General features: G+C 37.8%; 2 long non-coding RNA genes and 4 gene segments (V, D, J or C); 4 read left to right on the top strand and 2 right to left on the bottom strand.

Moving 5' to 3' along the window:
• Positions 1-151: 151 nt before the first annotated feature.
• Positions 152-699, top strand: LOC132116428 (immunoglobulin kappa variable 3-11-like). The segment is given in 2 exon segments: positions 152-233; positions 323-699. Coding segments are annotated over 2 exon segments (411 nt in total).
• Positions 700-1,317: 618 nt separating this feature from the next.
• On the top strand, positions 1,318-2,047 carry LOC132116427 (immunoglobulin kappa variable 4-1-like). The segment is given in 2 exon segments: positions 1,318-1,491; positions 1,589-2,047. Coding segments are annotated over 2 exon segments (426 nt in total).
• Positions 2,048-2,479: 432 nt separating this feature from the next.
• On the bottom strand, positions 2,480-4,388 carry LOC132116432 (uncharacterized). The gene is made up of 2 exons (XR_009425636.1): positions 4,146-4,388; positions 2,480-2,916 (listed from the first exon to the last, which is right to left on the bottom strand). It is a non-coding gene; the product is annotated as an uncharacterized LOC132116432 (long non-coding RNA).
• Positions 4,389-4,759: 371 nt separating this feature from the next.
• LOC132115781 (immunoglobulin kappa variable 6-21-like) lies at positions 4,760-5,479 on the top strand. The segment is given in 2 exon segments: positions 4,760-4,920; positions 5,004-5,479. Coding segments are annotated over 2 exon segments (393 nt in total).
• Positions 5,480-7,030: 1,551 nt separating this feature from the next.
• Positions 7,031-7,596, top strand: LOC132115825 (Ig kappa chain V region K29-213-like). The segment is given in 2 exon segments: positions 7,031-7,158; positions 7,262-7,596. Coding segments are annotated over 2 exon segments (387 nt in total).
• A 562-nt stretch (positions 7,597-8,158) lies between these two features.
• LOC132116431 (uncharacterized) lies at positions 8,159-9,917 on the bottom strand. The gene is made up of 2 exons (XR_009425635.1): positions 9,719-9,917; positions 8,159-8,595 (listed from the first exon to the last, which is right to left on the bottom strand). It is a non-coding gene; the product is annotated as an uncharacterized LOC132116431 (long non-coding RNA).
• Between the last annotated feature and the right edge of the window lie 2,358 nt (positions 9,918-12,275).

Below are 12,275 nucleotides of genomic sequence, written 5' to 3'. Positions count from 1 at the left end.
CTGAAAATGGATAAAAGTAATTTATTAGAAAAGATATTAAATAGTAAAACTGTGTATCTGCTGTCTCCAGGTAAATGATGTGAGTGTGTTTGCATATTGATCAGATGCTTCAGTGCTCTGAGAGTGTTTATAGTGCTGTGAGTTTAACACTTCATCACTGACACACACAACAATCTTCATCAACATGACCTTCATCATCATCTTCATCTGGACTCTCACAGCGTTTGCTCAAGGTTTGTGGAGCACAAGTTTGATATCAATTCATTTCTTCAAGTATATTGTCAAAGTTTTGAGTTGATTTTCTTCTTGTTGTGTGTTTCAGAGTGTAGAGGACAGATCAGCGTCACTCAGAGTCCCTCAACGACAGCAGCTCAACCAGGAGAAACAGTCAACATCAAATGTAGAACCAGCACAAATGTGGTTGAATATAGTGCACCACGTTACTATTTAAGCTGGTACTTACAGAAACCTGGAGAAGCTCCTAAACTCCTGATTTATCAAACATCAGACCGTTACACTGGAACTCCATCTAGATTCAGTGGCACGAGTTCATCTGCGACTGATTTCACTCTGACCATCAGTGGAGTCCAGACTGAAGATACTGGACATTATTACTGTCAGAGTTTTCATTGCAGAACAAATTCTTATGGTAGCTGTGTGGGTGATCGTGTGTTCACACAGTGATAAAGAGTCGTACAAAAACCTCAAAAACTGATGCTACAGCTGCTCAAAGGAGGATCTGAAACAACATTATCACACATGCATCTGATAAAAATTTTTTAAATACAAATATTAATATTAATCTAAATTAATCTGTCACTGTTAAAGGGATAGTTCAGCCAAAAATAAAAATTACCCCATGATTTACTCACCCTCAAGCCATCCTAGGTGTATATGACTGTCTTCTTTCAGACGAATACAGTCACAGTAATATGTATATATAATAATGTCCTGGCTCTTCCAAGCTTTATAATGACAGTGAATGATGATCAAGATTTTGAATCATAAAAAGTTCTTCACACAATGAATCAATTAATAATTCACTCAAATGAACTATGTCAGCTTACCGAGCAAAAACAAAGTAGCTACTGACAATATTTAGTCTAAAAAGTAAAAATACTCAGTTAAAACTTTTTGTTAACTAAACCATTGTATAAAATCACATTCATGCTGTTGATCTAATATTCAGAAGAAACAGCACTCTTGCATGTGCGATGTAGCTTTATATCAATAAAGGATAATATTAACATGTGAATTTAGTTTCAGTGAAACAGCAAAATAAACCAACTTAAACTTGTTGATATTCTCCTGTATTTGCATAGAGAGTGTGTTTTACATGAGCGACACACACTTCAGTGCTCTGTGTGTGTTTATAACTCTGACAAACATCAAACATGATCAACAACTGTTTCTCACTAGAACTGAACCTACAACCAACAGAAATGACTTTCATCACCATATTGATCTGGACTCTGACTGTATTATGTAGAGGTTTGTGTCTGGAAGGATTAATTGTGTTATTAACTTGTTATTTGAAGATATATGATTGTAAAAGTGTTTGTGATTTCTGATCTTTCTCATTTGACAGAATCTATTGGGCAGGTGACAGTGACTCAAACTCCCTCAGTGCTGCTCGCTCAAACTGGACAATCAGTCACTGTGACCTGTAAATCCAGCAGTGATCCTACCTGCTGTTGTAGTGGAAAACAGTGTCTCAGCTGGTACTTACAGAAACCTGGAGAAGCTCCTAAACTCCTGATTTATTGGGCAAACCGTCTCCAGTCAGGAACTCCATCTAGATTCAGTGGCAGTGGATCTAACAGTGATTTCACTCTGACCATCAGTGGAGTCCAGACTGAAGATGCTGGACATTATTACTGTCAGAGTTACCACAGTGGTGGTGTGTTCACACAGTGATTGTGAGTTGTACAAAAACCTGTGTCAGTCAGAGTCACAGTGACTGAACTGATGCTGCAGCTGATCAAACACTATCACTCACTACTGACACACAGAGACCAAACACAGAACTACACATGAGCTCACAACTGAGTTAGGACTCACATCACATCAATCCAAAAACACACAAATGTTTCTCTGTTACAGTTTGGAAGTTTTTATGTTTTTATGTGTACTTACAATCATACTGATAAACTGCCTTACAAAACTATCACTCAAACTTCATAACTGTCTCATCACTGCATGAGCAGAAGTGAAACTGTTTCAGTTCAGAGCGTTGAACCGATCAAACAGTGAAACTGTGAGTTTGAGCTGAAATCAGATTTGCATTGACAGCTTTAGTGATTCTGATGGTCTCAGAATAGAGCAGCTCCGTCTCCAGAGATCATGTTCAAACCCCAAGAGCCTCAGTTCACATTTACTGCTAAACACAGCTGTTCTCAACTATTACAATCCATCAACAGCAGCTGAAACTTTAGTGAAGGAAGGACACACTGATCAATGATGCAGTCGAACACAAATGTAAGGCGTTCAGAAGCTTTATTGAATGAACAGCAATGGCAGCACATTGAAAGACTGCTTGAGTATTGAGCTGTAAATCAGGAGACTGCTGTGAATCCTGCTGCTCTTCACTGGAGAAACATCAGCACTCGGAGCTCTTGAGGAACGAGGTCTCGTGATCAGCTCCGTCATGTGTTACTCTGCAGACGAAGCGCTCGCCGGCTTCCCAGCGTGCTTTGCTGAGGCTCAGGACGCTGCTGCGGCTGTAGCGTCCGTCCCGCTCGCTCTCTGCGCTGGTCTGAACCCCCTCGGTGACCTCTGACCCGTCCAGCGTCCAGCTCACCTGCGCCCCCTGTGGAGAGTAAGAGCTGAGCAGACAGAGCAGTGCGGCTGAGTCTCCAGAGATCTGCAGAGAAGAGGGAGGCAGCAGAGACACGGAGGGCTTCACTGCGGGACCAGCTGAAACACACACACACACACACACAAAACACACACACACACACACACACACACACACAACAGAAGCAGAAATGAAAAACTGGTCATTGGACTTTAATTTTATAATATACATTTGAAATAATCCTCAGAATTTAGAAATTATTCAAGAAAATTGATGATTATATTGTGATGTCTCTATATGACTTAGAAAAAGATTAATGATCATTTCAATATTAACTGTACTTTTGAAATATTCACTCTATTCAGCAAACTTGAGAGTTTAAATAGTTTAAATGATTAATTTTCAAAATGCTCTTCAAGTTCCTTGTTGTCTGATGACAAACACTTTATTGTTAAATGTGCCAAGATTTTAGACAAAATCATATCAAGAAATAATCAAATAGATTTTAAGCTAATGCTATCAATACATGTAAATGCATGTAATTAATCATATAAATAAAAAATAACATTTAAAAATAATTTTAAATTATAAAATGTAAACAAGGATGAAATAAATGCAAAAAATTACACTTATAAGATTTATTTCAGAAATAGTAAATTACAGAACATGTGAACTTTTAACTTTTAATCTCAATCTAATAAATAAATACTGTTCAAATGAAAAATAATTAGTATATTGTGATTTTGTCAAAAGGTATGGAAAACAAATTTAAATAATTGCAATATTATTTGTGTTTTAAAAATATTATTCTTATATGACACTAACAATTAATTGTAATTTTCAGTGTAATTTTAAATGTATGTTATGATGTTGTTGTTTTTAAATGATCAGACGCAAACTTGATTTTGAACATGTTCATTAACTACATTTCTCTTTGTCTGGTGACGACGTCTACACAATTACATTTAGTGTTATCAGACTTTTTCATGCATCTAAAAACATCCTAATTGTTAAATTTACCATTAATTATAGTCAAAATTATATATATCAAGAATTAATTGACTATATATAATGTAATCTAAAGATACAAAATTGTATTTACTGTTAATGAGTTAAATTATTCATCTAAAATGATAAATGAGATTTAAAAACCATACGAAATATACAACTTAAGTAAATGATGAAATAAATTAAATATTGCAATTTTTAAAGAAACTATACAAAAACATATTTTTTTTGTAATAAAGGAATAATAAAAAAAAAAGTTTTTGCAGAAATAATCTAAAAATGAATTAAAATGAATGAATCAAATATCATATATTTTTATGAGAGAATTGAAGAGACTTACCGATGGTCAGTTTAGTTCCTCCACCAAAAGTGTACCACAGTGCTTCATTCTAGTGAAAGCGTCGAACAAAAACCTCCGTCACACTCAAATAAACACAAACTCCAGCAGAGAAAGAGAGAAGAGACTCACACACTGATATCAGACTCAACAGCAGCTCTTCTCAACAGCAAACATGAATTATTGAACTAAAGTGACTTTCACAAAAACAGGCTCATCATCTCTAAATGTCTCTTAACTTGGAATTAAATCTAAATAAATAATATAATCAGAACGTCTCTAAATTGATGTCATATAGATCATATATATTTCTCAAAGCAATTTGAATATGTTTTGATGACCTGTGACCTCTGGAATGACCTTTGCCCTCTCATTGAGTTCACAGGGATAAACTTGATTCTCTGAATGATTCAACTCTGTCACTGAATCATCAGAAAGACTGCAGTCTGAACCAGAGACTCACACAGAATGATAAATAAATGATTTCCAGATTTTTAAAGAAAAAGAAAAGAAATCATTGGATCATGAGACTAAAAAACATTAAAAGGCCACAAAAACAGGAACTGTTTCCATGTGTAATACATGTCTGTTTTCCTCCAGGAGGGTTTTTCCACACACAGAGTCACTTTGCATCAGCACATGCTTCAGCGCTCCGAGTGTTTATAGCGTTCAGACTCAAACACTTTATAACACACTGCTGTTTACCACGGTACAAAACCAGCAAACACAATGAATCTCTTCAGCAGCTTCATCTGGATTCTGACAGCTTTTATTCCAGGTAACAGAAGAGAAAGATGCTAATCTTTTACTCTTAAATGTTGATTTAATTTGATGAAACTCATATAATGTTGTTGTCAGCAGCATCCAGAGGAATCACTGTGACTCAGCCTGAAGTTCGGACTGTTTCTGAAGGACGAGACGTCACTATAGAGTGTAAAACTGATCCTGGAATATATGGCGATGCTTTAGCTTGGTATCAGCAGAAACCTGGAGAAGCCACCAAACTCATCATAAAAAAAATAAATGAACTCTATGATAACAGTTTGAGACGATTCAGTGGGAATGGAGCACGAGATGGGACTGATTTCACTCTGACCATCAGAGGAGTCCAGACAGAAGATGCTGGACATTATTACTGTATGGGTTTTAACTGCAGAACAAATTCTGTTGGTGATTGTGTGGGTGGTGATGTGTTCACACAGTGATTGTGAGTTGTACAAAAACCTGTGTCAGTCAGAGTCACAGTGACTGAACTGATGCTGCAGCTGATCAAACACTATCACTCACTACTGACACACAGAGACCAAACACAGAACTACACATGAGCTCACAACTGAGTTAGGAGTCACATCAGCTCTATTAGGGTGTACTCACACTAGGCACAGCTGCCTTGAACCGAGCTTGTGCACAATACTCCCTTCCTCGATGGGCTGCACTCATATTGCACTTTATAAACGTATATTGGATGTGGAGCGGCACGACAAACCCCAGACAGTAAACTACTGCCTCGTTCTATGACGTACTGACAAAAGATCAAATGATTTGCAACAGTCACATTGTTGTGTCCAGTGTAGACAGCAGCCCTGTTCCAAATCACACCCTAAACCCTCGCAGTCTTCCTCTGAGTTCACACTGCTGTAATGTAACGCCACTTTGACTGTCGGTAGAAGTCTGCCGCAGAGTTCACCTCGGTGCGGGGTCGAGAGAAGTGTGCATAGCGGCTGCAAAAGGGGCACTCATACACACACTTCTAGAAGCCAAAATTATGAATGGGACACTCTATGGACTCGTGGACTTCATGGACACGCACATACGGTGGCAACTGTAAGTCCGCAAGACGGCAAGTGCACATGAAGTGATCCATTTCTGACTGGGAGTCAAACTGTTGCGACGTGTGTGCTGCATGTTTCCAGTTCAGCACTCGGATACATTTAGCATTCACACTACATGTGTACCGCGCCCAAGCCATATAAAATAATAGGAATGCATGAAATAGCTTTAGACCTCCTCTTTATATTTTAATATATTTACTTAAGCATTTAATCTTTACACATTTGGGCCATCAGGAGTCTTTCTTCATGTTGTTTGAATTGGAAGTAAATTTTAAGCAAATTTCTTAAAGTCCACAGTAATAGATGGTGCATGAAAATTGTCCTGACAATTGTTCCCGGGTCGTTAGATTTTGCACTTTCACACTGCCAGTGATTACCCGGAATATGTGCATGCTTTCACACACAACCCGTAAAGGTCCCGTAACGACACGTGACATCAGTTCTGGCTTTTGTTCACACAGCGCTCGTTCCGGGACTGAACCCGGCAATGTTACTTGGTCCCCGACCCAGGATCAGTCCTAGAATCTATCCCGTGATGGTTTGCTTTCACACAGAAGGCGATCCAGCAATGTTCTGGCAATTGACCGGGTCTGACGTGCAGTGTGAAAGGGGCTTCAGTAAGAGTGTGTCTCATAATAATCACACTCAAAAAAATTCCCAAAATGCACCATAAATGCTAGTATGCATCGCTGCGGTTTCTTAAGGTCTAAAATAAATAAATAAATGAACTAAATAAAATTATTCAATTGCATTATTCAGGAAATACATGTATTAATCACATTTTTATCAGAAATATTAATTTTGGGTAATTTTTGGTAGCTTTTAAAGGATGTTTTGTTGACCTGTGACCTCTGACCTGACCTTTGCCCTCTCATGGAGCTCATAGTGACATACTTGTTTCTTGATGAAACTTTCATTTGAATAATCAGAAAACCCGAAGCTTCAGATACATGAATCAAAGTTTTTGACTCATAACATGAGAAAAGATCCTAAACACTGTTATGTTTTATGTGCATCATCAGCTGTAACTCGTACACAGATTTACATCGAGATGATTTGCATAACAGCACAAGTTCAGCAGGTTTTATATCTCTGTGAGATTGAACTCCGAGAATCTGAACCAACAGCAACCATGAGCTTCATCACCATCTTCATCTGGATCTTCACTAGCTGCTGTTTCACAGGTGAGGAGATAAACATACTCTATTCTAACTGATCATCTGTGCTCTAATATTGTTCATCGACTAATACTGAATTCTGAATGTTTGTTCATTTCTCTCAATGTAGAATTAGTATCTGGAGTGACAGTCACTCAGACTCCTGCAGAGAAACCTGTTCAACCAGGAGACACAGTTACTATGTCCTGTAAAACCAGTCCTGAAGTTTACCAGGGTTGGAGCGATCAGCCTTTATCCTGGTACTTACAGAAACCTGGAGAAGCTCCTAAACTCCTGATTTATGGAACAAGCAGCCGTCAGTCAGGAACTCCATCTAGATTCAGTGGCAGTGGATCTAACAGTGATTTCACTCTGACCATCAGTGGAGTCCAGACTGAAGATGCTGGACATTATTACTGTCAGAGTTACCACTACATCAACAGTAAAAGTGTGTTCACACAGTGATTGTGAGTTGTACAAAAACCTGTGTCAGTCAGAGTCACAGTGACTGAACTGATGCTGCAGCTGATCAAACACTATCATTCACTACTGACACACAGAGACCAAACACAGAACTACACATGAGCTCACAACTGAGTTAGGACTCACATCACATCAATCCAAAAACACACAAATGTTTCTCTGTTACAGTTTGGAAGTTTTTATGTTTTTATGTGTACTTACAATCATACTGATAAACTGCCTTACAAAACTATCACTCAATCTTCATAACTGTCTCATCACTGCATGAGCAGAAGTGAAACTGTTTCAGTTCAGAGCGTTGAACCGATCAAACAGTGAAACTGTGAGTTTGAGCTGAAATCAGATTTGCATTGACAGCTTTAGTGATTCTGATGGTCTCAGAATAGAGCAGCTCCGTCTCCAGAGACCATGTTCAAACCCCAAGAGCTTCAGTTCACATTTACTGCTAAACACAGCTGTTCTCAACTATTACAATCCATCAACAGCAGCTGAAACTTTAGTGAAGGAAGGACACACTGATCAATGATGCAGTCGAACACAAATGTAAGGCGTTCAGAAGCTTTATTGAATGAACAGCAATGGCAGCACATTGAAAGACTGCTTGAGTATTGAGCTGTAAATCAGGAGACTGCTGTGAATCCTGCTGCTCTTCACTGGAGAAACATCAGCACTCGGAGCTCTTGAGGAACGAGGTCTCGTGATCAGCTCCGTCATGTGTTACTCTGCAGACGAAGCGCTCGCCGGCTTCCCAGCGTGCTTTGCTGAGGCTCAGGACGCTGCTGCGGCTGTAGCGTCCGTCCCGCTCGCTCTCTGCGCTGGTCTGAACCCCCTCGGTGACCTCTGACCCGTCCAGCGTCCAGCTCACCTGCGCCCCCTGTGGAGAGTAAGAGCTGAGCAGACAGAGCAGTGCGGCTGAGTCTCCAGAGATCTGCAGAGAAGAGGGAGGCAGCAGAGACACGGAGGGCTTCACTGCGGGACCAGCTGAAACACACACACACACACACACACACACACACACACAAAACACACACACACACACACACACAACACACACACACACACACACACACACACACACACACACACACACACACACACACACACACACACACACATACACACACACACAAACACAAGAGAAGCAGAAATTAAAAACTGATCATTTGACTTTAATTGTATAAGATACATTTGAAATAATGCTCAGAATTTAAAAAAAAAACATTATTCAAGAAAATGTATGATTATATTGGGATGTCGCTACACGATCATTTCTGTAATAATTGTACTTTTGAAATATTCATGCTATTCAGACTCACAATCATAAATATCAGCAAACATGATAGTTTAAACAATTAATTTTCAAAATGCTCTTCAAGTTCCTTGTTGTCTGATGACAAACACTTTATTGTTAAATGTGCCAAGAATTAGAGACAAAATCATATCAAGAAATAATTAAATAGATTTTAATATACTGCTATCCATATTTGTAATTACATGTAATTATTTATTTAAAATAAGATAAAAACATTTTTTAAAAATTATTAATTATAAAATGAAAATGAAAGTAAGGGATGAAAGAAATGAAAGAAATTATTAATCTATTTTGACACTAACAATTAATTGTAATTGTCATTGCAACTGTAAATTTCCGTTATGATGTTGTTGTTTTTTAATGATCATCAGCAGCAAACTTAGTTTAAATGACTGATTTTGAACATGCTCATTAACTAAATTTATCTTTGTCTGGTGACGAAGTCTACACAATTACATTTAGTGTTATCAGACTTTTTTTCATGCATATAAAACCCTTAATGTTAAATTTACAATTAATTATAGACAAAAAGTTTATGTCAAGAAATAATTGAGTATATCATAAATTACTGACACCTAAAGAAACAACAGTTTACTGTTAATAAGTTCAATTATTCATGTAAAATGATAAATGAGATTTAAAAACAATACAAAATATACAACTTAATTAAATTATGAAATATATAAAATATCGCAATTACTAAGGAAACTTTAAAAAAACTAAATTTTTATAACAAATGAATAATTTTTAATCAAGTGTCAACATTTTTATGAGAGAATTGAAGAGACTTACCGATGGTCAGTTTAGTTCCTCCACCAAAAGTGTACCACAGTGCTTCATTCTAGTGAAAGCGTCGAACAAAAACCTCCGTCACACTCAAATAAACACAAACTCCAGCAGAGAAAGAGAGAAGAGACTCACACACTGATATCAGACTCAACAGCAGCTCTTCTCAACAGCACTCATGAATTATTATAAAAAACAGCACTAAATATTCTTATTTAATTCTTAATACTTGTTAATGCATGAAGACTAAAATTACTTTTTTCATAATCAGTCCCTAAATGCATTCCTCACATTTACACTAATTCTATTTATCAGCTTTATAATGAAATATGTGGCAAGATTTAGATGGTGATTCCCTATTGGATGACCTTTGACCTGTTACACCGTATCATCGATGATATAAATCTCTAAAACAGGTATTACATGCTCTCAGCATCAAAGTCTGAATAAAACTGATAATTTGGAGGGAGAAGTTTGACCCAGAATAAAGAATTAAAGAACATGAAGTAAATCAGGAGTGTCTGTTTTTGAAAATGAAAAATTGATGAAATTGATGAAAATAAAATGAAATTTATTAGCAAAAATATTAAATAGTAAAACTGTGTATCTGCTGTCTCCAGGTAAATGATGTGAGTGTGTTTGCATATTGATCAGATGCTTCAGTGCTCTGAGAGTGTTTATAGTGCTGTGAGTTTAACACTTCATCACTGACACACACAACAATCTTCATCAACATGACCTTCATCATCATCTTCATCTGGACTCTCACAGCGTTTGCTCAAGGTTTGTGGAGCACAAGTTTGATATCAATTCATTTCTTCAAGTATATTGTCAAAGTTTTGAGTTGATTTTCTTCTTGTTGTGTGTTTCAGAGTGTAGAGGACAGATCAGCGTCACTCAGAGTCCCTCAACGACAGCAGCTCAACCAGGAGAAACAGTGAAGATCAACTGTAGAACCAGCACAAATGTGTACAGTGGTGCTTATTATTATTTATCCTGGTACTTACAGAAACCTGGAGAAGCTCCTAAACTCCTGATTTATGGAACAAGCAGCCGTCAGTCAGGAACTCCATCTAGATTCAGTGGCAGTGGATCTAACAGTGATTTCACTCTGACCATCAGTGGAGTCCAGACTGAAGATGCTGGACATTATTACTGTCAGAGTTACCACAGTGGTGGTGTGTTCACACAGTGATTGTGAGTGTTACAAAAACCTGTGTCAGTCAGAGTCACAGTGACTGAACTGATGCTGCAGCTGATCAAACACTATCACTCACTACTGACACACAGAGACCAAACACAGAACTACACATGAGTGAGTGAGTAAGTGAAGTGAGTGAAGTGACATTCAGCCAAGTATGGTGACCCATACTCAGAATTCGTGCTCTGCATTTAACTCATCCGAAGTGCACACAAACAGAGCAGTGGGCAGCCATTTATGCTGCGGCGCCCGGGGAGCAGTTGGGGGTTCGATGCCTTGCTCAAGGGCACCTAAGTCGTGGTATTGAAGGTGGATAGAGCACTGTACATGCACTCCCCCACTCCCCCTCAGCTCAGAACTGAGTTAGGACTCACATCAGCTCTATTAGACTCAGATCTGTCCTGTTAAAAATGTAAAAGATTGGATGACCAATAATTTTCTCCTATTAAATTCGGATAAGATAGAGATATCAATTACTGGACCAAAAACAGTACACAGAATCTAGTAGACTACAATCTGCAACTAGACGGATGTACTACAGTATTTCTTCCTCTACAGTCAAAAATCTGGGTGTTATATTAGACAGCAACTTGTCTTCTACCACGTTACAATCCATCACGCTCCCTAAAGTCACAAAATGCGCATTCTTATTCTTTAGCTTGGGTTAAACAAATTAATTTGACTTTGTTGGAACAGCAGCTACGCTAATGATGTCTCTATTTGTTTCTCTGAAGCTCCAGTCTGGATCCAGAACACCTGAGAAGAGATGATGCTGACCCTCAGATGACCCCAGATGATGCTGACCCTCAGATGACCCCAGATGATGCTGACCCTCAGATGACCCCAGATGATGCTGACCCTCAGATGACCCCAGATGATGCTGACCCTCAGATGACCCCAGATGATGCTGACCCTGGATCAACAAACAGAACTAACAAATATTGCTACTTATGCAATCACATTATAAATGCTGTTAATAATGTTCATCGTCTGGTTCACTATGTCTTGTATTAATTTTTATTTTAATTTTCATTTGCACATAAACTGATCACCACTTATGAGCAACTACTAAATATTGTAGAAACTTAATTTTCTGTAAAGTTTCTTTGCAATGATTTGTATAGTAAAGAGCGCTAGACAAATAAACTGTAATTGGATTGAATTGAACATATTTGTACCACTTCATATATTTAATCAATTTCACAAGGAAGAGTGCCTTTTTTTTTGCCAAAAATTACCATATACAAATGTGATATAGATTTTTTACAACAGCTCAATAAACTAGAAGTTTTATTGAGAGACTTGCGTTTTAGACACCATATTGCCTGTTTTGTTTTAGATATTTTATGGTTTATCGCTTCT

This window comes from Carassius carassius, chromosome 35, assembly GCF_963082965.1.
Source record: "Carassius carassius chromosome 35, fCarCar2.1, whole genome shotgun sequence".
Classification (NCBI taxonomy): Eukaryota; Metazoa; Chordata; class Actinopteri; order Cypriniformes; family Cyprinidae; genus Carassius; species Carassius carassius.
This window is presented reverse-complemented; position numbering and strand designations above follow the sequence as displayed.